The sequence below is a fragment of the Gobio gobio genome (assembly GCF_949357685.1).
Source record: "Gobio gobio genome assembly, chromosome: 17".
NCBI lineage: Eukaryota > Metazoa > Chordata > Actinopteri > Cypriniformes > Gobionidae > Gobio > Gobio gobio.
This window is the reverse complement of record NC_137110.1, coordinates 15,237,869-15,262,336: the sequence shown is the minus strand read 5'-3', so window position 1 is coordinate 15,262,336 and position 24,468 is coordinate 15,237,869. Positions and strand designations below refer to the sequence as shown.

The 24,468-nt window shown below is 39.0% G+C and overlaps 2 protein-coding genes across 2 annotated transcripts in view; both read right to left on the bottom strand.

The window, feature by feature from the left end:
- Positions 1-24,468, bottom strand: part of chchd4b (coiled-coil-helix-coiled-coil-helix domain containing 4b) — a 616,826-nt gene that overhangs the window by 11,932 nt on the left and 580,426 nt on the right. The gene's annotated exons all lie outside the window — the stretch shown is intronic.
- LOC307141277 (intermediate filament protein ON3-like) lies at positions 21,437-24,440 on the bottom strand (the record flags this gene model as incomplete). Its single annotated transcript, XM_079841336.1, has 9 exons — positions 21,437-21,561; positions 21,668-21,732; positions 21,853-22,073; positions 22,173-22,298; positions 22,386-22,550; positions 22,645-22,740; positions 22,844-22,904; positions 22,998-23,206; positions 24,039-24,440. The coding sequence occupies 9 exons, from the start codon at positions 24,438-24,440 to the stop codon at positions 21,437-21,439; spliced, it is 1,470 nt and encodes a 489-aa protein (XP_079697462.1).

Below are 24,468 nucleotides of genomic sequence, written 5' to 3'. Positions count from 1 at the left end.
CATCTCTGTAAACTGTGACAACACAACCTATGCCATTATCAAAAACGTTCTCAATCAAATGTCTGAAAACCAGAACACTCTTAGAATAGGAGATATACTTTGTATTTGTACGTATGTAACTGATGTTTGTAGTTTTTTAACTAATGAAGATCCGGATGTATGTAATATTATTGATTTTTTAGTCGAATACATTCTGGAGAAGAATTTTGAAATGTCTGTGAAATTTTATTTTTTGTTTTACGGGATATAATTAATATTACACATGTTTGTGAAAATAAAAATCTTTGTTGTTTGGAAAATTTAAAAAAAAATTTGTGACTTTATATTGTGAAAATTAAAAAATGTTGTGACTTTATTCTGTGAAAATTAAAAAAATGTTGTGACTTTATTCTGTGAAAATTAAAAAATGTTGTGACTTTATTCTGTGAAAATTAAAAAAAAAATGTGACTTTATTCTGTGAAAATTAAAAAATGTTGTGACTTTATTCTGTGAAAATTAAAAAAAAATGTTGTGACTTTATATTGTGAAAATAAAAAAATCTTTTAATACTGAACAAATTTGTAACTTGACTCATTATTGACTGAGACTCGCACCGTTAACATGGCAGAACTAATGAAGAAAATATACTACGATCCTGCCAATTCTGGAGCTTTGGGAGGTAAAAACAGATTAAAACAAGCTGTATTAGAACAACACGGTGTAAGGTTATCTGATAATGAAGTGTCCAGGTGGCTTTGTAGTCAAGATACATACACTCTCCATCGAACTGCACCAATAAAATATAAGCGCAACCGTGTGATGGTTTATGGGAAAGACCAACAATTTCAGGCCGATCTAGTCGATATGTCTGCGTACGCTAAAGAGAATGATAATATTAAATATATTTTAACTATCATTGATATTTTCTCAAAATATGCCTGGACAAGGGTGTTACGAAATAAATCTGCTTCTGAAGTGACAAAAGCATTTTTGTCTGTTTTGAAAGAGGGACGGATACCTATCAAGCTACAGACCGATAAGGGGACAGAGTTTTTCAATAAACCTTTTCAACAGATGATGAAAAAATATAATATAACACATTTTGCAACCGCTTCTGAATTAAAAGCGAGTGTGGTCGAAAGGTTTAATAGAACTTTAAAGGGACGAATGTGGAGATATCTTACATCGATAAATTCCAAACGTTACTGTGATATTTTGCAAGATTTGACAGAGGGGTATAATTCCAGTTATCACAAGTCCATAAAAATGCGACCCTTGGACGTGAATAAAGAAAACGAACCCGTTGTGTTCAACAATTTATACGGGAAAATACGTAAAGAGACGCCGGCCTTTAAATTCTCAGTCGGTGACGTGGTGAGAATATCTAAAGTGCGGAATATATTTACCAAAGGATATGAGCAGAACTATACCGAGGAATACTTTACTATAGCTTCTTGTATACCCAGGGAAGTAGCAATGTATAAATTACAGGACTATGATGGGGAGATAATACAGGGGTTTTTTTACGAAAAAGAACTCCAAAAAATTATTGTGAGTGATGATAAATCGTTTAAGGTCGAGAAAATTCTCGATAAAAAACGCCGTGGAAAAGTCTCATACGTTTTGGTGAAATGGTTTGGGTGGCCGTCAAAATTCAACAGTTGGATTCGTGAAAAACACGTGATTGATCTACAAGCTCCCTTAAAGGGGTAGCGTGAGAGACAGACGCTGTCATTTATGCAAAGTATCCATGATGTCAGAGGAGGGGTTCTACGTCACGCTCCCCTGCAATGCATCCGGGGATGTTTACCCCGAGAACACCATATCTAATTACAGAACTAGACTGGCAAAAGCCATACATTTAAAAGGATTATGGGAAGTGGCCCTGGTTGAGTTTCACTACCCTAAAACCTGGTACACTTTCAACGAGGAAGACGCTGGTTTTACTTTTGAATGCGAGGAATGTTTGAAAGAGGATGAGCGTAAACCGCGGGGTGATGTTAATATCCAAACTTTCCGGAAAGCCCTAAAAATATCTACGGACCATAATAATATAAAATACGGTTATTTTGAGGATATTTCAGCATTACTTAAGGAAATAAACGCAACTCTTCCATCACGGGTACATCTAGGCTACGATCATATAAAAAATAAGGTGTTTCTGAAAACATCTCAGAAAGCATCTCTAACATTTCACGGAAAGCTAGCCGTCATTCTAGGATTAAAACCCGGTGTTTCTATAGAAAATACAAACACTTCGGATGAACACCAGGGTGTGAGGAGCATCATATACGCACCATTCCAAACAGATATAACTGGAGGGTTTTATACATTATTTTTATATATAGATATTATAGAATATCAGTCGGTGGGGGACGCATATGTTCCCTTATTAGAGGCGGTACATATTGAACCTAGCACTAGCAAATCAGTCAGCGTCAGATACGACAAATCTCATTACGTGCGTCTTAATAAAAACTATATATCAGATATTGAAATTGAGATTAAAGACGATCAAAATAAAGACGTCCGATTCACCTACGGAAAAGTTGTGACGAAACTACACTTTAGACCGGTGAGAAAACATTTGTTTTAAAAAATGGCTTATCTCACACCGTACCAAGAAGACCCTCACCGCTACATATCATATTACCAAGCACAAAGTGGTGGGTCCATCCAAGGTTTTAGCGGAACGGGGGTCATGTATGGTTCTGGTTTCGGATCAGGAATCGGCGGTTTGTTCCGTGGATTATACCGTATGGCAGTTCCATTTCTAAGGAGGGGTTTTAGTATAGCAAAACCCCACATAAAAGCTGCAGCAAAAAACATAGTAAGCGATGTGGTTACGAGCGCGCTATCAAGGTCATATAATAATAAAGATAACACCGAAGGACAGAGCGGTCACGGGTTCATGGTCATGCAGCGAAAAGGCTTGAAACCACCAGGGACCCGTATGAGGAGAGGGCGTGGTCACGCGATAAAGAAGACTAGACGCAACGCCAAGAAATCCTCAGTTGCAAAATTCAGACGAAGTCGCAAGAAGACTGTGAAAAGATCTACAAGTTTGAAAAGACGAGCCAATACTATTTTCTAAATCATGTCGCTGATTCATAGTATGTCGGACGAGTGCATCAAATCAGAATTGGACATTTTTACCCTTCCTTTAACGCAGACATCTATTGAAAAATACACTTATGTGGAAATCCCGCCTGTGGCAGCTATTAATGATTCTTCGCCGATTGAATTTTTCATCGCGGGGACTGGCGAAGATTACACAGATTTGAATAACACATTGTTATATACACGTGTCAAAATAACTCTACCGGATGGAACTGACATACCCCAAGGAGCCCCGGTGGGTTTGATCAACTACCCGTCTGCGACGATATTCTCACAGGTCGATGTCTCCCTCGGAGATCGACTAGTGTCACAATCGTCCAATACGTATCCGTACAGATGTATTCTTGAGATGCTCACTAATTATGGAAAAGAGACCCTGGAGAATAACTTTTCAGGCGGATTGTTTTACAAAGATACAGCCGGTCATATGGATGAGACAAATCCAGCTGGTAGTAATGCAGGTTTAACGAAAAGAGCTGCTTTCACAGAGGGGAGCAATGACGTGGAATTGCTCGGTCCAATACACAGCGATATATTTTTTCAGCCGAAATTACTATTGAACGCTGTCGATATTCGTATTCGTTTAACTAGAGCGAAAGACGCGTTCTGTCTTATGCGGGGGGACGCGATCGATTATAAACTAAAAATAATCTCAGCTTCTCTTTTTATCAAGAGAGTGTCAGTTTCCCCCTCCCTCCGCTTGGGGCACGCTCAAGCCTTACTGTCAGCCACGGCTAAATATCCTATTGACAGAGTTTGCGTGAAGAACTTCTCCATACCGACAGGGGCGCGCGTCTCAAACCATGAAAATATCTTCCTCGGCACATTACCGAAATCCATCATTATAGCGATGACGGATAATTCTGCTTTCACAGGTGCATACGATAAAAACCCTTTCGCGTTTAAACACTTTAATTTAGAATATCTTTCCTTGAGCTCAGACGGGGTTAACGTCCCGAATCGTCCCTTTCAGCCGGAATTTAATTTAGCAAATGCCGTTAGAGAATTTTATCAATTGATTTCCGCAACCGGAAGACATCTGAAAAATATCCCTTTGAGTATAAACAGAGAGGATTTTCTGAACGGTTATACGTTTTTTGCCTTTAACCTCAGCCCGGATGATGAGTGTGGGAGTCATGTGTCATTGATTAAATCAGGAAATATTAGATTAGAAGCACGGTTTAGAGAACCTCTAGAACACACCGTAAATATTCTGATTTATGCAACGTACGATTCTCTCCTGGAAATATCTCATCGGAGACAGGTGCTTGCAGAGCACTATTAAAGGGCTTGAAATGAATACGATCGAGCTGACGGAAATTATGGATGCCATAGCGTGTAATGTAAATTTTTTAGGAGTGCTCCCCTCCGACCATCTCCCCAAAGAAACTTTGAAAAATGTACCTGCTCTACTAATTTGTAATACTGATCCATCGGATGAACCGGGACACCACTGGTTAGCTATGTACATAGATCGAAACGGACTCGCTTGTTTTTTTGACAGCTTCGGGAATCCTCCGGATTCAGATTTTTTTCCTTCATCCATTAGCGACTTTCTAAGAAACAATTCTACACAAGTTCATCATTCTATCAGACAAGTCCAAGATTTTACGTCAGTCACCTGTGGGGAGCATTGTTTATTTTTTCTATATCATATTTCACGAGGTGTTGAGTATGAAAATATAATGGAATTTTACCATAACGATAATCTGTTAAGAAATGATGCTATGGTCTCTCTTTTTGTGAAAACATTGAAACCCAGTGTCTGCAATAATAAAAGATTTAAATGTATCCAATGTGTACAGTCTGGTAAAATGTTCCAGTCTTATTAATTCCTGTGTAATGAATAAATAAAGAATATGTATATGAAATGAAATGAATAAACCAGTCATAAACAACTGAATAATTTCGTTTTTCCTTCTTTATTTAACATCAAAAACAATAAAACCAATACATCAGATACAGGTTGCATACAATATGTTGTACAATAACATACACGACAATATTTTGTAAACAAAAACAATCTCATTACACATCATTGTTAAAAATCCAACCATTGTTTTACATCTAGCCTGGGTGAATTAAATACATCTTCATCGGGGACGTGTGGGTATCTCTGCCTGTGTTGTTTTTTCAAAGACTTAGGTGCAGCACCAGAGTCATCCGCCTGGGTTTTTCTTTTAACCGATTCAATCATTCGCCTTAGATTGTGATTGGTTATAGTCGAATAAGGAATCTTTAATGTCCCGAATGCATCCAGAAACTCATGCCAGCCTACAGGCCGTCGGTTCTCATGCATCATCTGTGGTGATGTTATGCTCTTTATCAGATCAAATATATGGGACCCGGGAATGATTTTGCCTTTGTGAACAAATTCCCCGTCAACTGTCCATGAAGACAAGTGTTTGGCTTTGGACATTTTATCCATAATATATTTCACATTTTTTAAGCTTCTCTGAGGAATATTGGCTAAAACTTCTGACACGATTGCGTCATCACTGACGTCATCATTCTTAAGTTCAGGGATGTGGGAGGTGGCAGGTGCCTCATGTTCCGGTAGTCTAAGAGTTAGAGAGTTACTTTCTATATCCCCGTGTTTTACCACGCTCAAGAATCGTTGTAGAACATTAGTGTAGAGTTTGGTTTTTTCGTAAGTGTTCAAATCATGTCTCTGTAATATTTGTCTAATTGATGAATCGAGATCATTCTCCACAGTCGATTGGATATTCTCATGAGACGGTGTGGTTCTTAGTTTATCCAGCTGATGTTTTGGCACAAGATATAATTTCTCGGTATGTTGCATTTTTTTCCTCTTCAGTTTCTTGTTATTAGACTAGTTATGAATGGGAGAGCCACACTGAGGAGGGGAAGCAAAAAACCCCCTTTTTGATTAATCATATGTCTCTTCCTGCTAATATTGATCTTTTTATTCGCTACATACTTGATTTCGTTTCTTCTTCTTTTTAAAACCCTGTGCTGTTTCACAGTTAGAGGGATCTTTCCATGAAGAATATTGAGAGCTACTTCACATAGAGCTAATATCAGCTCATCCGGGGAAGACTGAAGAATAACACGTCGCTGCTTGGGTGAGCTCTTGTATAATAACTTTAAGAGATAGAGGTTTCTGGAAAGCCTTCCGCTCATTGTTACTTTTGAACGTACACCACCGGGTAGTCTGACAGCAAATCCGTTCTGAGGCGAAATTTTTCAGGCGTCTGTGGTTTATAATCTATTAATAAGTAGCCGTAAGGACGATCGGTCGAATCCTGATAGGCTTCGATAAAAAACTTTGTATTCCCAGGATACATCTGCCTCCCTAAAACACCAATCTGTTGTTTATCACGCGGGTTTTTAAATATTATTAAATAATTTGTATTGAGACCTATCGTTCTGGTAGATTTACCCTGGAAAAACAGATTCTGTATTAACAAAAGACAGCTAATCTTATTATGATGTATATATTGTGTAAAAATCTTTTCCACCTCAGCGTTAGAAGCGGCTAAAGTCATAACGTCGTCCAACACGAGAAGCGAAGTTTTACCAGAAGGAAATAAGGATCCATCGACCAATGTCTTTGGTATGCCTTCAATGAATTTAATATCAAAACTATGTAACATTTCATCATACATCGGCTGCCAGGATGTATACACGTACACAAAATTATCAAACTTGACAGAACACATTTTTTCTGAATTATACATCAGAGTCTTCACAAAAAAAGTCTTTCCGCTGTTGGACGGGCCGGCGACAATTGCTGAATATGGGTGTTTTAACCTCGAGTCGAACACATCTGTTTCACACATATTTTCAAAAATATGACTAGAACCCGTAAGGCAGCGTTGTAAAGTCTGGTTGAAGCACACGCTTGTCATACACCACTGAGATTTTTTTCAGATGTGATCTGTTAGATAAGGTGAGGTGTCGTTTGTTCCGAATAATGCTGTGTGTGTGTGCTGACAGGTGCAACTTGTCACCTGTCTCAACATAACCACGCACAAGGGCAGTGAGACTGTCTAACGTCACTATTTCAGCGTTCTCTGGTGTTAACGTAATCCCTTTAGCTTTGAGACATGAACGGCCCTTGTTTGTTTTAAAAGCATAAGATTTCGGACCGGACGAAACGAATTGAATAATATGTTCGGCAGAATCTAACTCGCTCGTTAGCTGTCCTAAATACGGACCCGTCTCAGGGACCCAATCCTCGGGTTTTGAAACAAAAACAACGGAATCTGTATCGACATACAGAACACGTCGCCCTAATTTATCCAAAAGATTGTAGAGGGCTAAACGAGCATACGCAGTGGTAAAAGCCCCGATGAAAATGTTAACATCGCGTGTGGGGCAGGGGTCTTGAGTAGGAGAACTCCATTGAATTAATCCCACCGTTTCAGATACGAAGGAGAAGTGACGTAATACGTGTGCGCGACTGAATAAAAGCTTGCTGAACTCTTGTGAGTCTGTCAGAAGCTCAGTGTGTGGTAGGTGAGATCTGAGACAAAACCTACCCCAGAGCGTATTTAAAATTAGTTTCGCTATGGATCTTTTTGCAGAATTATGATTTATTTTAGAAGGATCCAACTGAATCCCCTCCTTATCGAGATAATCTGATACGTAAGATTGTTTTTCGCTCTCCGTCACTACATTGACAGGGTAGCCAGAGGCTTCCTGTTTTAGTTTGAGGAACGTTTTGACATAGTCTCTGAACAATGTGTCAGATGTCTCTGGAAAATGCCAGATCTCGTGTATTTTCACCACGCGATAACCGTGTTCAATAGCTTTCTCGAGCTCGACACTCACCCATGTCCCCGTAATAGCACGAAGATCATCGCCGTGAGTGCATTGTGTGTCGTGGATCTGCTGCTCGGCACATGATCTGCAAAGAGGAAACATCAACTTTCCTCCGCACCTGTAAGGTAAAACTGGATGGTACAGTCCACGCGGGGGGAGAACTATCGCTTTTATGAGACCAAAATAATTCTCTATCGGCTCAAAATCCTTGAAAAGAATTTTGGGGTGGCCTACAGGATAGGTTTTAGTAGACTGAACGTACGGATAGAGAGAAGTGAAATCAAAATAATCGATTCTCTCATCTTCAGCTACTCTGTGATAGAGTTTGAACGCATTCGTTCTACCCCCATAAAGCGCGTCACGTGGGTAGAGCCGGGTGGGGGGCTGGTAGGTACGTGTGAACTGTATGACGTCAGGGTCTCTTTGTTTCAGCTCATCCCATTCACACTCCCACATAGTGATGACGCGCATGCCATACACTCTCCGGAGACTCTCCAGTTTACTCTCACACTGTCTCCTTAGATCACCAAAAGAGACTTTTGATAACGGATTTATTTCGTATGATTTAAAGCGACAATAATGTCCGTGGAAAAAACAACCCATAAACTCCAGAGCTGTTTTAATACCGTCAGAAGTTTCATAATATCCGTCGATATGATATGCCCCAACCTGCCGCTCGCCATAATTTAATGCGTGTTGCACCTCCACGTTTTGACTCGTCCTGACATACTCAAGCCATTGGATGGATGCGTTTGAAAATGTCTTAAACTGATTAATATAGGCGTGACTATGTGTAAGCGCTAACGTGTCACGCGAAAGGAAATTTGTTTTGAAAGTTTTCATACACACGCCGGGTAATGTAATTGATCTAAACGGATCAATGTTTGTGAAATTGATAAATTCAGCTCTGTATCTCACACATGCGTCGCGTAGTATAACAACATCATTTTTACAGTAGAAGGCCAGCTCTTTTTTAAAATCAAAGATCTCACGGGATACATCTTCGTACCAGGTGTCAAAAGTGACACGTTCGCTCTGGCTCATGGTCTCGTAGCCGTAAAACTCCTTTGGAGGATAGGGGCCGATATAGGCTGCATTTTCCGGTTTATTAAAGAGGTGAGGAAAGTGACCCTTGCTTCGTTCCTCCAAGTTAAGGGCTGCTGGTATTTTTGCTAGTTTAAAGGGGATAAATTGCCACGAATCGATGAAACGTAGTTTAAACGTAGTATCATACATGTATAGAATTCTACAACCCTGGAGAATGAGTTTTGGAGTTAACCCCTCTCCAACAAGATAATTGACAATTAAATAGTTATCAAACCCTGATGAATTGTGAGCTATAAATGTATATCCTTCATATTTCGGGCGTCTATAATGCTTAATTAGAGCAGCGACGCAGTCTTGCCCTCCGGCTTCAAACGTCTCTCCCCCCTGACTGATGGCACAAACATAATTTGCTATATGTTTTCCATCTTGAACGAATGTTTCAAAATCATAATAAATGTATTTTTCATCGTACTGTTCAGGTTTTAGAGGTTGAATGTAACACTCGTGAGTCCCTTCACTCGCCAAAATTTCACAACAATGTATGCAATACTCTGGAGAGCATTTATGAGGTTTTTTATTTTTCTCATCATTTTGCGAAGGTCTATACACGACGTGGCATTTTGAACAAAATTTCACAGATTTACACTGAGATCTTTCATCGCGGGCCTGTGGTTTTTTATGTGATTCGTAACAAAAACTGTTTCTACAGAATCTCAGGCATTCTGCACATTGTCTTGTTCTGGTCGTATACGAACGACATTCGGAAGTCATACATATTTTACAAACGAACTGACACTCGTGTGTTTTTCTATCTTTATGCCCTCTAAAACAGTACTCACAGACGTACGACGCTCCTATAAACCCGGTTAAATTTTTTATGAGATGAAAATGTCCCTCGTGCAGAAATAGATGTGCTGTTTTTGCGTGTAATTCGTCTGTGTTTTTGTGTACCACCACCGCCCCAGAAGAATCCCTGTAAAAAACTACAATTTTTATGTCTAATTTATCTTCAAAAACAGATAAATTGTGAAGACCTATCTGCTCGTGTGTCTTAAACCCACATCCTGTGTGAATGTCCATCGCAGGTGCGTGCAATTCTTGATCTGTGAATTTGGGGTTGAGGAAATATGCTAGACAGTAACTCAAACACATTTCGTTATCGATATTAAACGGACTAAATAAATGCATTTTATTCCTAGTAATACTCTCGCTGATAGCTATATCAGTAAGCTTCCTCCGTCCGCCCCCTGTTTTATCTCGCACGATAGATATCTGTAATGTTAAAGTTCCATCACCGGCCACATCATTATTACTCTGGGTAGCTTGTTCAATCTGATTTATGAATATTGAAGGGTCATGGTTATTATCGGGAGTTAATACTGCATTTACAGACCCCGGTAAACTCTCCCCAGCAAGCGCTATGTTTATGAAACCTCTTTCACCAGCCAGCTGTTGTGAAAAGACAATCGTATCGTTAAGAATGGTATGAAGATGTGAATTATATTCTATAAAGTCAGTGGTCTGTATTTGACTGAGATCTAACGGTCTCTGTAACTCTACACCATTAAAACGCGGGCGTGGTGTTATTGTGAAGTCACCTATAACACCCCCGTCAGTCATTAACGCATCTATCTCCGTACGACTTAACTCCGCGGGTTGCCTTTCACCTCCCTCCATCCCACCTGTTTGTACACTCTCATCTGCATCATTCAGTGCTATCCAATCTTGTTGTTCGGATATAATATTATCCAATCTTTCCGTATTAGACAAATCATCAGTATCTAAAGCTCTCAATTGTTGATGTATCAGGAGCTGTAACCTCTCGTTATTCTCATCAGCAGGTCTTAATCTCGACCGAATTATTTGATCAGACTCTGACTCCACTCTTACTCTTTTAGAAGACATTTTAATTGTATGAAACAGAACAGTAAATATAAAACACAATGTTACTAACGTGTATAACAAAATTACATAAAATTAGATAAAACAATAATAGAGAAAATAATAGAGAAAATAACACTCAAACGAATTAAAAAACAAATAATAGAGAAAATGAAATAAAAACAATAATATCCAAAACACTTATGAAGGTCTACCCGCCGACTGTCTCTGGATAATATTTAATCTTTCAGAGACTAGTGCCAGCGCTGTGATCAGCATCGATTGATCGTTTCTCACCTCTGATAACTCTCGTTGAGCTGATGACAGATCATTTCGTAATTGTCTATTTTCTTCGAGCAGACGGGCTTGACCGTTGGATAAGTGTTCAACCGCACTTCTTAAGTCGGTGCTGTGCTGAGTCTGTGTGTCAATTACTCTGTGTAGAAGTTCCACAGTACCCCTCTGGCCTTCTTCAACAATATCCGCAGTTTGGTGAAAGGTGAGCGGTAGTGTTGCGATTTCCAAAACACGTTGAAAGTTTCTGTTTGCTGCGCGCAAAGTGGCGTAACTCAAACCTTGTAGTTCTCCAACGTTAAACAGAGGTCTGAAGGGATGGTCATTTCGTTCATCTACCTCGCTGCTATCTGACGAATCCCGTTCAGAATTTACAGTATTTAGAACCGAAGCTTGAGATTCTAAAAAATCCTGTAAACCATTTTCGTTTTCGTCTTGGTTGTCTTCTAGAGTAAAAAAAAAACAAAAAACACAAAAAACATAATTAACTTATTTAATTATTAGATTTTATTTAATATAGATGACATATAATGAAACAATAAATATATCTTACCGTCTTCCGAAGAAATTGGACTCTCATGAGAATATTTCTCGAATCGTTTCTTACAAGAAGATGTGGAGGTAACAAATGGACTCTCAGGAGTTTCTTCTAAAAACAATATTATATTATTTTAAAATTCAGTGAATAAAAATATTATGATTAGACAAAAATAGTTTTTTACTTACTATCATCCGGATAGTTTAATTCTTCTCCATAAATTTCCCTCAACCGTTTAACTCCTCGATGTGACCCGTTGTCTGTGGAAGCAGTATCTGTCTGTTGTACCTGTTGATCGCACGGTGTGGGACATGGTGTTACATCTTCGTAGGCTGGAGTTTGAGCAGTAGCCAATGGGGACACTGCTTGGTCCGGCGGGTGTATGATGGCTTGGGGTAGTATATCACCTGTGAATTCTGTTGAAATATATACATAAGAGTTGAGTTTTCTTCAGAAAAAAGAAAAAAGATAATTAGAAGCCATTGTAAAATATATTCCATACCCTCTAAAAAATCATCGAGGGATATACCATCGGGAAATGATGCATCATCTACGAATTAAAAAAAAACATTTATTAAGATATCTTTTCAATTTGTATCATTTATAATTTATGTTGAAAAATACTTACATAGATCATTCAGAACTTTCGCTAGATCGGCATCAAAATATTCCTCCGGTGAAGTCTCTTCTCCTTCATGATGATTTGAAGACATGATAGATTAAGAGTAGCCTAAGTTAGCGTATTCTGTCCTCACTCCTTCGGTGTTAAAGGTATGAATGAATTCTCCTTCTTTTAAACCTTTGTACGAAGTGTTTAAAAAACACATTTTTCCCGCTTCATTTTCAAAAGGAACCACCTTTAACACAGCGTGAATTCAACATCGTGAGGGGACGAGTAGTAAAAACATGTGTTTGTTGAGATACCAGCTTAATAAAAAACTAATTATCGTAATAAAAACATAAAACCCAACGCTATCGGGGGGCTAGGCTTACTCAGTCACGACAAAGGCCTGTGTGTGTGTGTGTGTGTGTGTGTGTGTGTGTACGTGTGTAGGGATTTCGTGTTATAGTTGAGATGAGATTAAAACTATATGGTCTAAAGTTTTAAATATAGATCAACTTTATCTCCGATCTTTAGACAATAATCAGGAGTAGGCTACTATTTCAACGCGTCCTTTTTATCCAGCCCTGCTGGAGAGAGATGGGGGAGATCGCACGGAGGGAGGGAGGGGGAATTCCCCTGAGTGATGTCATCATCACCGTCATTTTTACGCATCCCCTAAAATTTGAATTAACCTCTCAGGTTTGAGAGGGGAGTGTTAGTGGGTGTGGTCTGTCTGACCTCCTGTATCCTGTTTGACAGACCATTTCTCAGTTAAACTTTGAAGTGAGTGGACGCGTTTTTGTCCACGGAGAACCAAAGGTAATTTAGTTTTTCCCCACGGTGGTCACGTGGTGTGGGCGGGGTAGGGGAGGAGTCTGCGTCTGTCTCTCTGCAGGTTTCCCACAACGTCATTCGATTCACAACTCCGGCAGGACTGGACGCAGGTTTTTACTTTGGTCCATGAGAGGTGAAGGAGTACACTTTTGTGTATATTTAAAACAAACGGTATGTAAAAAAAACCTTAGTCTTTTAACAAGTTGTTTGTAGTTTGTTGTTTGATGTAACAGTTTGAAACTTATTTTGTGTTTTATGTAAATGCAATAGTTTTTTTTTTCCAAATCTGAATGCACACATTTGGTTTTGTGTAAATTATTGATTTCTTTACATCTTTAAAATGTCTTGACATCTTAAAATAACACTAGCTCTTTTTTGGACAACTTTTAGAGAAAAAATGCAATTTAAACATGCTTTAACGTTTTAAAAGTGATAAAAGATTTCATATGTAATAAAATTACGTCTTCTTTAATAAAATAAAAAAACACTGATATCATCTCTGACTCTGTCTTTATTATACATTTCTTTAAAAAAGTTAACACCACTTAGAACTTCTGTGCGTTGGGGAAATTTTCCCACGCTTCAGATGTTCAAACCATAAGGGGCGTTACACATGTCCAATTTTCCCATGGTGTACATACATCATCCATAAGGGGAGGAGCTAGCGTGGGAAAATTCCCACGCTTCAGATGTTCAAAACATAAGGGGCGTTACACATGTCCAATTTTCCCATGGTGTACATACACCACCCATAAGGGGGAGGAGCTAACGTGGGAAAATTCCCACGGTCAAAAGGGGCGTGGCTTAAAGGGCAATAAACCTGTCAGTTTGATGGGTTGTGCCCTCTATCCTCTCTCTACTGAGTGCAGCACAAGGTGAAATTGACATTGACAAACTGACAACCTTCCTTGCAGATAATCAATGTGATTTTGTCCTAAACACACCTCATGCTAGCCACGCAGGTGGAGTATGGGAACCACAGATACGGACTGTGAGAAACGTTCTTAATGCAACACTGGCTCTCACACCAGGTCGACTCACCGACTCCTCACTCAGAACCTTCTTGTATGAAGCGGCTGCTATAGTAAACAGCCGCCCCCTTACAACAGACAGTCTCAACGATCCAAACAGTTTGGAGCCATTAACTCCAAATCATCTTGTCACAATGAAAACGTCAACTCCTCTGCCACCCCCAGGACAGTTCGTTAAGGAGGACTTATATGCACAAAAACGATGGCGTCATGTACAGTACTTGCTCAAACAATTTTGGAGCAGATGGAAAGGGGAGTACTTGCAGAACATAATGGTCAGACAAAAATGGCACAAGCCTAAAAGAAACATGCAAATAGGAGACATAGTAATGGACAAGGATGAAATGCAACCACGATCACAGTGGAAACTTGGACGAATCTTGGACACTGTAAAAGATACAGATGGACTTGTCAGAAAGGTCAAAATAGGCTTTGCAGACAGAAATCTTAACAAAAGAGGTCAACGGGTGAACAAAATGTCTGTAGTAGAACGCCCAGTACATAAGTTAGTTCTGCTACTAGAAGATGGTAAAAGGTAAATTTGCAATGCTTAAGTGTATTGAAATGATGAAGTTACAGTTGTAACATGTTTATCAGGTTATTTCTGCATTCTGGACATGTAACGTGAAGAAATTATTTGTGTTTTTTTTTTTATATGTGTAACGGCAAATAATTTGGTGGGAGTGTAAAGGCCATCAGAGTAGTTAAGTATTATTTTGATTATAGCTACGCTATATGGTTTTATTATTACGGTATCAGGCTTTTATTTTGATAACCAAAGAAACCGGAAGTATGGTGACGGAAATGTACCTGGCGATCGGCGAAAAGACGAAAGGAAAGTAGGAAAAGGTTCACGGTTAAAAACAGTTAAAACTACAAGGTTTAGCTTCAGTCAATTGGAGAACAAGGTTTGTAAAGAAATATATTTGAGCTATTTGAAATGTTTATCATAAAATGTATAACTTTGTAATGCTATCGGATTGAAACTAATGTGATGAGCTGTGTAACGTTCGAAATGTGATGGTAATGCATGGTTTATTTGTTTTTACTCAGCTCTTACGTTGGTTAATGACAAGGACGGCAATAAAATTCACTTAACCATTAGTTCTGGCCTTCTCAATATTGATTGGATGCTACAACAGCATTTATCTGAAATATAAAGCTTTTGCAACATTATAAATGCTATCACTTGAATGAAAACTGCCCGATGGCCGACCGTCGGCTTGGTGTGTTCCAGGCTTTACAGCGACTTTCTTCGTGCATGTTCTGCAGACAGGGTGACCATACTTAATTAAGTTTCCCTCGGGACTTTTGTAAAAGCCAAAATATAGATTTGGTCTTTTTAGAAGACTGAAAAATCTCCCGGCGCTGTCACATCCATCTGCCATTTCTTCTCATTCAAAAAACACCTGCGTGCTGCGCCTGCAACATACTGCTGACTGGACAAGATATACCGCGAGTTTTCAAAATCGTTATAATAACAAGCAGTTTTAATGATAATTAAATTTGAAACGATATTACTAACCGTCAGAACATTTTACCGTGGTTTATTGTGAAACTGGTAATCGTTCCATCCCTACAAAGATGCTTACGCTCCCTCCAGTCTACCAGAGTACGTTGATTTACCCTTATTAGCTGATAATTCTAATTATATTCAAAATGGGCAACGCATTACAAACATGCATTATGTATTCAGATTAACAAAATATGTAACAAAATATTGCAGGTAACATTACGTAATCAGATTACTTTTTGACATAACTGCAAATTACATTAATAACCAGTGATGGGCAGTAACGCGTTAGAAGTAACGCATTACTGTAATCCGATTACTTTTTTCAAGTAACGAGTAAAGTAAGGGATTAAAATTGCAAAAACAGTAATTAGATTACTGTTACTTTCCCGTAAGCAGGCTGCGTTACTGCGTTAACCGTGATTGTGTTTCATGAGACTGTCCCGTGGCGTGAGTCGTGACAATGACGTGTGAGCGCCGCTACGTCAGTGGTAACAGCGACATGTGTAGTGTTGAACAAGACAACATGGAGCGCGGGAGAGAGCAGGACCATTCAGCGTTTAATGCTTGGAAGTACCGACATTACTTTGAGTTTGACTCGGATAAAGGTGACAAAAACATCAGCGTCCGCTGTACACTCTGCGTGGGAAGAAAACTTTTATCCACAGCGAAAAATTCTACCTCAAATCTGAGCAAGCACCTAGCAAGCCGGCACAGTAATGTTAAACTTACTGAAAAAACCCATGAACCCCCAAATGACATGACCACCGCGGCAACATCCAATTCAACCGGGCGAACCTCCGACGGCCCCTCTCGTGCTAAACAGGTGAAATTAGACTTAAATCTAAAAGCAACAGCACTTAATGCCGATGAACTGAAGAAGCTTGTCGCTGGCTATATTGTCGAGGACATGCTGCCAATTTCCACTGTTGACTCTGAATCGTTCCGACGCATCATAGAAAAAATACCGACCAAACACGGTGTTAAGCTGCCGCAGAGAAAGTCATTTGCAGCATACCTTGAGAGAGAATACGACATAATGGACGCTAATTTGAAGGCTGCACTCGGAGATGTAGAATTTGTTTCCACCACTGCTGACATCTGGACGGTGAATAACAAAAGTTTTATGGGTGTAACAGTTCACTGGATTAATTCCACTTTTCAGCACAACAAGGCCGCCCTAGCATGTAAGAGAATTAGAGGCAGGCACACCTATGATGTAATTGGAGCAGAGATTGAAGAAATCCATTCATCATATGGACTGCATGGCAAAGTTTTTGCCACTGTAACTGATAATGCATCTAATTTTGCCAAAGCATTCAGAGTGTGTCAGCCCTGTAATTTGGAGTCTGAATCTGAAAATGAAGAAGGTGATGATGAGGAACCGACTTTTACAGATGTCATAGAAGCTCTTTCAACCGCATCTGGTGATGGACAGTTTAGCCTCCCTCCACACTACAGGTGTGCATCACACACAATTAACCTCATTTCAACAAGCGATGTTGACAAACATCTGAATTCCTGTGCAGACACCAAGGCTGTATATAGGAGTAGTATTGCAAAATGCTCTGCTCTTTGGACTAAAGCAAGTCGATCAACATTAGCCTCTGAACAGGTGGAGGAAGTCAGCCGCAGGAAACTAATGGTACCCACATCCACAAGGTGGAATTCCCTGTACGAGGCCATTTCCAGAATCATCACAATTCCAATGAATGAGCTGAATCCCCTGTGCGTAAAACTGGGAATCAAGTGCCTTAATGAAAGGGAGTACCTATTCTTACAAGAGTACTGCACCGTGATGAAGCCCCTGACCATAGCACTAGACATCTTACAAGGGGATGAGTGCACCTATGGGGCTTTACTACCAACACTCACAAGCCTGATGTCAAAGACACTTGCCCTGAAAGATGACCTCTCTAGAATGACAGCCAGCCTTCCAGATGTTATTGTAAAGGTAAGATTATTATTTGATAATTGATTTGGTTGGATTTGTTGAATTTATTATACCGTTCATGGTGGGCAGATTTAACACATTTTGTTTTAAGGAGTGAGTACAATTATTAAAATTATAGAATATAATAAAATATAAATTATTCATCCCCTGTTCAATATCAGGGATATTGATCATCATTAATCATGAATATTAATCTTAACATCAATAGAAGATTGAAATAAAGGGGTCAAAACAGCCTCAACCAAAATTAAATCTCATACAGTATTGATAGCACATGAGATGGTTTAGGTCAGTAGAGCCCACAAAATAGTTAAAATTGCCAATTTATATAGTAAAATAAATATATTAGTTAAGTTATATATATATTGTATTTTACAGGCCATCAAGATTCGTTTTGATGCTGTACTGGATAGCCGAGAAGGACTTCTTGCAGCGGCCACTTGTCCCAAGTTCAAACTTCGATGGCTGAAAGATGAGCATAGGAGAGACCATTTGAAGGAGCTTCTGACAACAGAGTGTCGTAAAGCTGCTCCTGCAGCTGACAATGCTAATGTGGCCCAACTGGCAGCCAGCCCAGCTGAAATGGACTTTTTTGATTTTGAGAACCAGCCCACAGAAAGCTTCTCAGCAGAGAATGAAGTAACTGACTATTTAAGGTCAGGGTATGAGCTTGAGATTCTGAATCAGTTCCCAAACCTCAAAAAGATGTACATGAAATACAACACTCCAACTCCATCCAGTGCACCAGTGGAACGGCTGTTCAGTTTAGGTGGATTGGTGCTTTCCCCGAAAAGGAACAGACTGTGTGATAGGAGGTTTGAGAAGCTTCTGCTGATGCGATATAACCACTGTTTCACTCCGAAATAAAAAACAAACAAACATAGGGCCTTGTCAGGGTAGCCATAAAATGAGACTGGACTAACAGCCTAAATGTGGCATGCAACAGCATTTTCTGTTTTGGTAAACTCATTTTTAGTCCTCTCTGCACTTTACTGTTAAAAGATGTGAATGTTAATAATTTGTAATACAGTCAGGAGAGACTTTCATTTTAATTATTTTATTGCTGTATTTTATTTACATCTAAGGAAGGATTTTTACAAAAAAAAATATTTTTATTTTTTATGCAGAAATATAAGTTAACAGAAGAAGGACTTAATTTCATTAAAATATGGTGGAATGTGCAGAAAATAGGTTTAAATGTTCAACAATTTTCTTCAAGTCTGAGACTGTTGCATTTAATTTAATTTTTGCTTGATGCAATATGCATAAAGTTTAAATATTGAAACGAATAAAACAAGTTTAAAAAATGGATGTTTCATTTGATTCAATTTAAGATGATGGAATATGCAGAAAGAATAGTATTAGGCTGAAATGTCTATTGCTTTATAGCGTATTCAGGTCGTGCATCATGTTTTGAAAAATAACTTAGTAAAGTAACTAGTAAAGTAATTAATTACTTTTGAAAATAAGTAATCAGTAAAGTAACTGGATTACTTTCTTGGAGAAGTAATCAGTAACTAATTACTATCTCCAAGTAACTTGACCAACACTGTTAATAACACAAATACATTTATTTACAGTTTTATTTATATACATTTATTTTTACAAAATGTTTAATGCAGCTAAAGTATTTTCAAGAACAACAGTCACAGTAATAATATGAATTGTATCTGAAATATAGCTAGTGATGTATGATGTCCAATTTAGTGGCCAGATGATTAATCAGAATCTCCTTCCAATCTAAAATCCATACTTGGAAAATGTAACAATGATATGACTCCTTAGATGTTACAACACTTTTTTTTTTTTACCTGCAAGAGTCTCAGGATAGAAGGAATGGATGGATTTTCCAGAGCAACTTGGCATGACTGGCTGTTGGCCATCTTGGATTGGAGAAAAAACACAGATAATCCACACAAATTTGCCACTTGGAGGCAGTGTATAGAATCGTGCACTAGTGTTCAATGTAGTGGTTGACTTGCAACTATCCCATCAAAACCCATGCGTGTGCAAGAAAATGGCTTTTTAAATAGCTGTCCACTGTAGTGACCTCTATGCTTGAAAGGGTTAAAAGAGAATATTTAGACATCAAATGTGGCTTTATAAAGGAAAGTAGGACAAAGTTATTGTAGTGAAAACTATATCTTGAAAATTAACTAACAATGTTTTAAGAGTATCAAGAATAAGAGTCTGTAATGGTTGCAACAAGTAAGCTCTGCCTTATGTTAAACATGCCAGGCAGGATTTGGGGGAGATGATAGAGCCAAGTGTCATTGTCATAGTTTAAGGCCAACATAAGTGAAACACAAGTTGAAAATATATGTACATTGAAATTACTTTTTCTATTTCTAGTTTCTTGGTGGTTCCATTGTGTAATTGTAAGCACTTTGCAGCTATTTGATGTTGAAACTGTCCATAATTGAAAACATTTCAAGGGACCCAAACAACAAAAACAATGAAAGACAAAGCAAGGCAAAACTTGTGGTCTCAGATTTATTGTATTTAGATTTTAAGTTGGGGTCAAGTCAATCAATACAAAATCTGGTTGAACATGATTTCAGTTTTGTTGCATTTTCCATTTATAACAGGGATTGTAAAATATTCAGTGGCTGGGAGTACAGATTCTGCATTAAATTCTTCCTGGTGTCAGAACAGAACAACCTAAAACTTATTTTGTTGTGGAAATCATTATCCTCATCTTCTCATTAACATGGGATAGCTCTCTGGCTAGAATATAGCACCATAGATCAGAGGTTTTCAACGTTTTTCAGGGGAAGGACCCCTTAAGCGATAGAGACATGGAGCGGGGACCCGCGATACAAAATGTGTCAAACATATTAATACATATTAAGCATATAGCTTTCGATATTAAAAGAAACTAACTATATTATGATTAAGAATAATATATATTATGTTAAGACAGTAGATCCGAATGCACATTACTGTTGCACAAGCATCACTGTCTGTATATTACTTGACATTGTTAAAATTAACAAAATGCTGCAATAAAAAAATAAATAATCACAATTCATTAGTTGTTTGCAGTTGTTGTAAATTATTTGTCATACATTTATTTTACTAATCAGATGGACAATTAAACATTTACCTGAACCTTAGTTTCAAGTTTACTAAAACAACATTTTAATTTCACTGTGAGATGGACAATTAAGAATCAAATCACTATATATATTGATACGAATGTTTTTTTTTTTTTTTAATCTATGATTCTGTATTTACATCCCATATCTATTTTGACATATTTTGTCCTGTGCTAGTTATCACTGTCAATTGCAATTTCGATAGTGAAACACGCATTTAGGCCTATATGTAGACGTCACTTCCAAATCTTTGCAGTGTGTAATTTGGCGTCGTTCCTCTTAGCAGCATGATAAACAATACTTTTATTCAATGGATTACAGCTATAACCTCAAAAGCACGAAAGAGCGCTCACTTTACAATCACAATTAAGCTGCATAACCCACTGTGAATAGGAATGTTTCATGTTCCCCAGAGCGCAATATCAAACGCAATGTTTGCCAAATTTGTTTCTCCAATAATATTATACTATTACAGTATCAACGGAGGGTGCTCTGCTTTTGTTTCAGGGTGCTTATAATTAAATTTGACTTTGTGATGTTTCTTCCCCATATTATAATCAAAAAATTATTTGTGATCAAACATTAATTGGCGACCCCCTGCAGTACCGCTGCGGACTCCTTAGGGGTCGCGGACCCCCGGTTGAAGACCCATGCCATAGATGGTTTGAGTTGTAAAAAGGTTTGAAGTGATCTGGTTGCAGGTAAGGAAGGTGGTTTGGGTTGGAGGGTTTCTCCTTAATAACGTATATTGTTATTATGAATATGAAGAGCTGCTTTGCGGTCCGATTCTGTTGCTCTCAACGTATCCTGAACCACCTCTGCATTCTGTAGCACTTCTAAAACCACCATAGCAAAATACACGGCTGCTACCAGAGAAACCTGCAAGAGAAAGAAGGTTCAGACACATATCCAACATGACCTGGAAAATAAGATTATAAGAAAGGTGGATTGATTGAGAGAGAGGAGGATTTACTTTTTGATTTACCAGACGACTGACTTCCAGAGGACTGCTGCACATGAATGGTGGCTGTAGCTCCACCGCTGGTCAGTCTGAGTAAAGAAGAGGACAGATTTGTTAAGTGATATTTTTCAACACCCAGGGGTTTGTCAAAAAGTTGAAAGGTTTAAATATATATAAAAAAAAAAAAACACTCTTTTAACATTTCCTACCTGTTCTCCTCTCCCTCCAGCAGCTTCCTGTAGGTGGCGATCTCAATGTCCAGAGCCAATTTGACGTTCATGAGCTCCTGGTACTCGCGCACCTGGCGGGCCATGTCTTGCTTGGCCCTCTGGAGAGCTTCCTCAAGCTCCTTAATGCGGAGTTTGGCATCCTTCACTGCCAGCTCTCCACGCTCCTCAGCCTCAGCGATCTGAGCCTCCAATTTGGCACACTAAAATGACAACAACATACATAAAATCAGCTTTTTTTAAATTTGTATACATAAACAGGGTGTGAAATATTTTTTGTATCAATCCTTGCTCATCATTACCTGTCCCTTGATGGCATCAATCTCATTCTGCAGGCGGGCGATCATGCGGTTGAGATCAGCAATCTCAGCCTTGGTTGAGCGGAGATCCTCACCGTATTGACCAGCAGAGGACTGCATCTCCTCGAACTGTAACACATATTGAGAGAAATTAGCATTTGCATAGCTAAAGATGAGGTGGGCTTCAAGAGTTGAACCTATAAGAGCTTGACCCACCTTCTGTTTGTACCAGCTCTCTGCCTCGGCACGGCTGCGGTTTGCAATGTCCTCGTACTGAGCACGAACTTCAGCCACAATGGAGTCCATGTCCAGGTTTCTGCTGTTGTCCATTTCCACAATAACTGATGTGTCTTTGATCTGAGACTGGAGCTCACGCAGTTCCTACAGACCAAACAATCTATAAATTGTGTGCCATAACAAAGCAGCAGTACTATATGCTAAGTAGTTTTGGTTGGTCAAACACAACAGAACTTACAGCCTCATAGACTGCCCTGAGGAAGTTGATCTCATCTTGAAGAGCGTCAACCTTGGCCTCAAGCTCAACCTTGCTCATGTAAGCTGCATCAACATCCTGGAAAAAAATGAGAGGACATTATACCCCATTGCTATTACAAAATAAAAGAAAGAAAAAAACATGCAGTGAAAAAAGGGGCAAAAACATGAATGGTCATTACCTTCTTGAGCAGGACAAACTCATTCTCTACAGAAGCACGCTTGTTGATTTCATCTTCATACCTGTTATGAGACGGGAAAATGTGAGTAAATCAGTTCTGTTCTCAGTGTTTTATCTGTTCAATTATTCACCTTTAAAAATACAACTTCACTCACTTGTTCTTGAAGTCCTCAACCAGGCCCTGCATGTTTTTCAGCTCTCCATCCAGCTTAATCCTCCCATTTCCCAGGCCATCGAGCTGTCTGCGCAGATTAGAAATGTAGGCCTCAAACATGGCGTCGATGTTAGAGCGGGTGGTCGTCTGTTCTTGGAGGAGACTCCATTTGGTCTCCAGCATCTTGTTCTGCTGTTCCAAGAAGCGCACCTGGGGAAAAAAGAAATAAATTTGTTTTTTTTTGTTTTTTCACCATCATGATCTTTAATTGGGGGTTAAACATGTAATTGAGGAAGATTGCATTCTAAAAAAAATTAATGAATAAATTAAGTGCCATTGTTGCCTTGTGGGCAAGTGAGAATTGTTAAATAAAGCAACATGGTAAAAAGATGAAAATTACTTGATTTTACTTTCAATTCCTTTTACATTCTCCAAGGTATTAACATTCACATTTTTCATAACCCCATGTAGGACGTTTCTGTACATAAATGTAAGCAATTTGGCAGTAGTAATGCAATATTTCGAAAATGTACTCTTGATACTCAAGTACTTTTAAAAACAAGTACTTCAGTACTTTTACTTAAGTAGACATCTGACTGTAGTACTTTTACTTGTACGTGAGTAAAATTTAGCAAGGGGTATCTGTACTTTTACTCAAGTAATGAAGTTGTGTCCTCTGTCCGCCTCTGTATACTTGTACTGCCCAATTAGTGAATTGGCCTCTTCTGTAAGCAGGTGAATTTATTTTACAACTAAGAAAAAAAAGCCTAGCTTCCAGATATGCTTAAAGAATGCTGTTGTGCAAGGGAAAACATATTTATTTGTCACTTATTTTTACAGCTGCAAGCTATTATGGTGTGTAGCAATACTGAAGGCATCCAGGTTAAGAGTCCCTGGTTCAAAGGTCATACTTAGTAATAAAATGAGAAGTCTGCATTTTAATTTACTCCAAAAACTGTGCAGAGCTACATCATTTTATATATTTGCATAATATGTAAAAGACATTGTCATTATAAGAAAGATCAAATGCATGAATACTAACTTTGTCAATGAATGAAGCGAAGCGGTTGTTGAGGGTCTTGATCTGCTCTTTCTCCTGAGTGCGGACAGCCTGAATCGTGGGGTCAATTTCCAGGTTGAGGGGGGCCAACAGGCTCTGGTTGAAGGTTACAGCAGTGATGGGAGCTGGAACAAAGCCCATGCCGCCACCGAAACCTCCACCAAGACCACCACCATAGCCTCCACCCATGCTGCTGCTGCTGAAGCCGTAGCTGCTGCCTCCAGCACCGAACCCTGCCCCGAAGCCTTGGCTGGCGGCAACGCCAGATCTCCTGGCTGAGCTGACCCTGCTAGAGCTACAGGCTGACTGGCTGGAGTAGCTCTTCGTGACGGAGCCAACGCTGGTTTCAACATTGCTGTGGCCGATAGACCTGGGGCTTGCCATGGTGTCTGTGTCTTTCACTTGCTGAGAA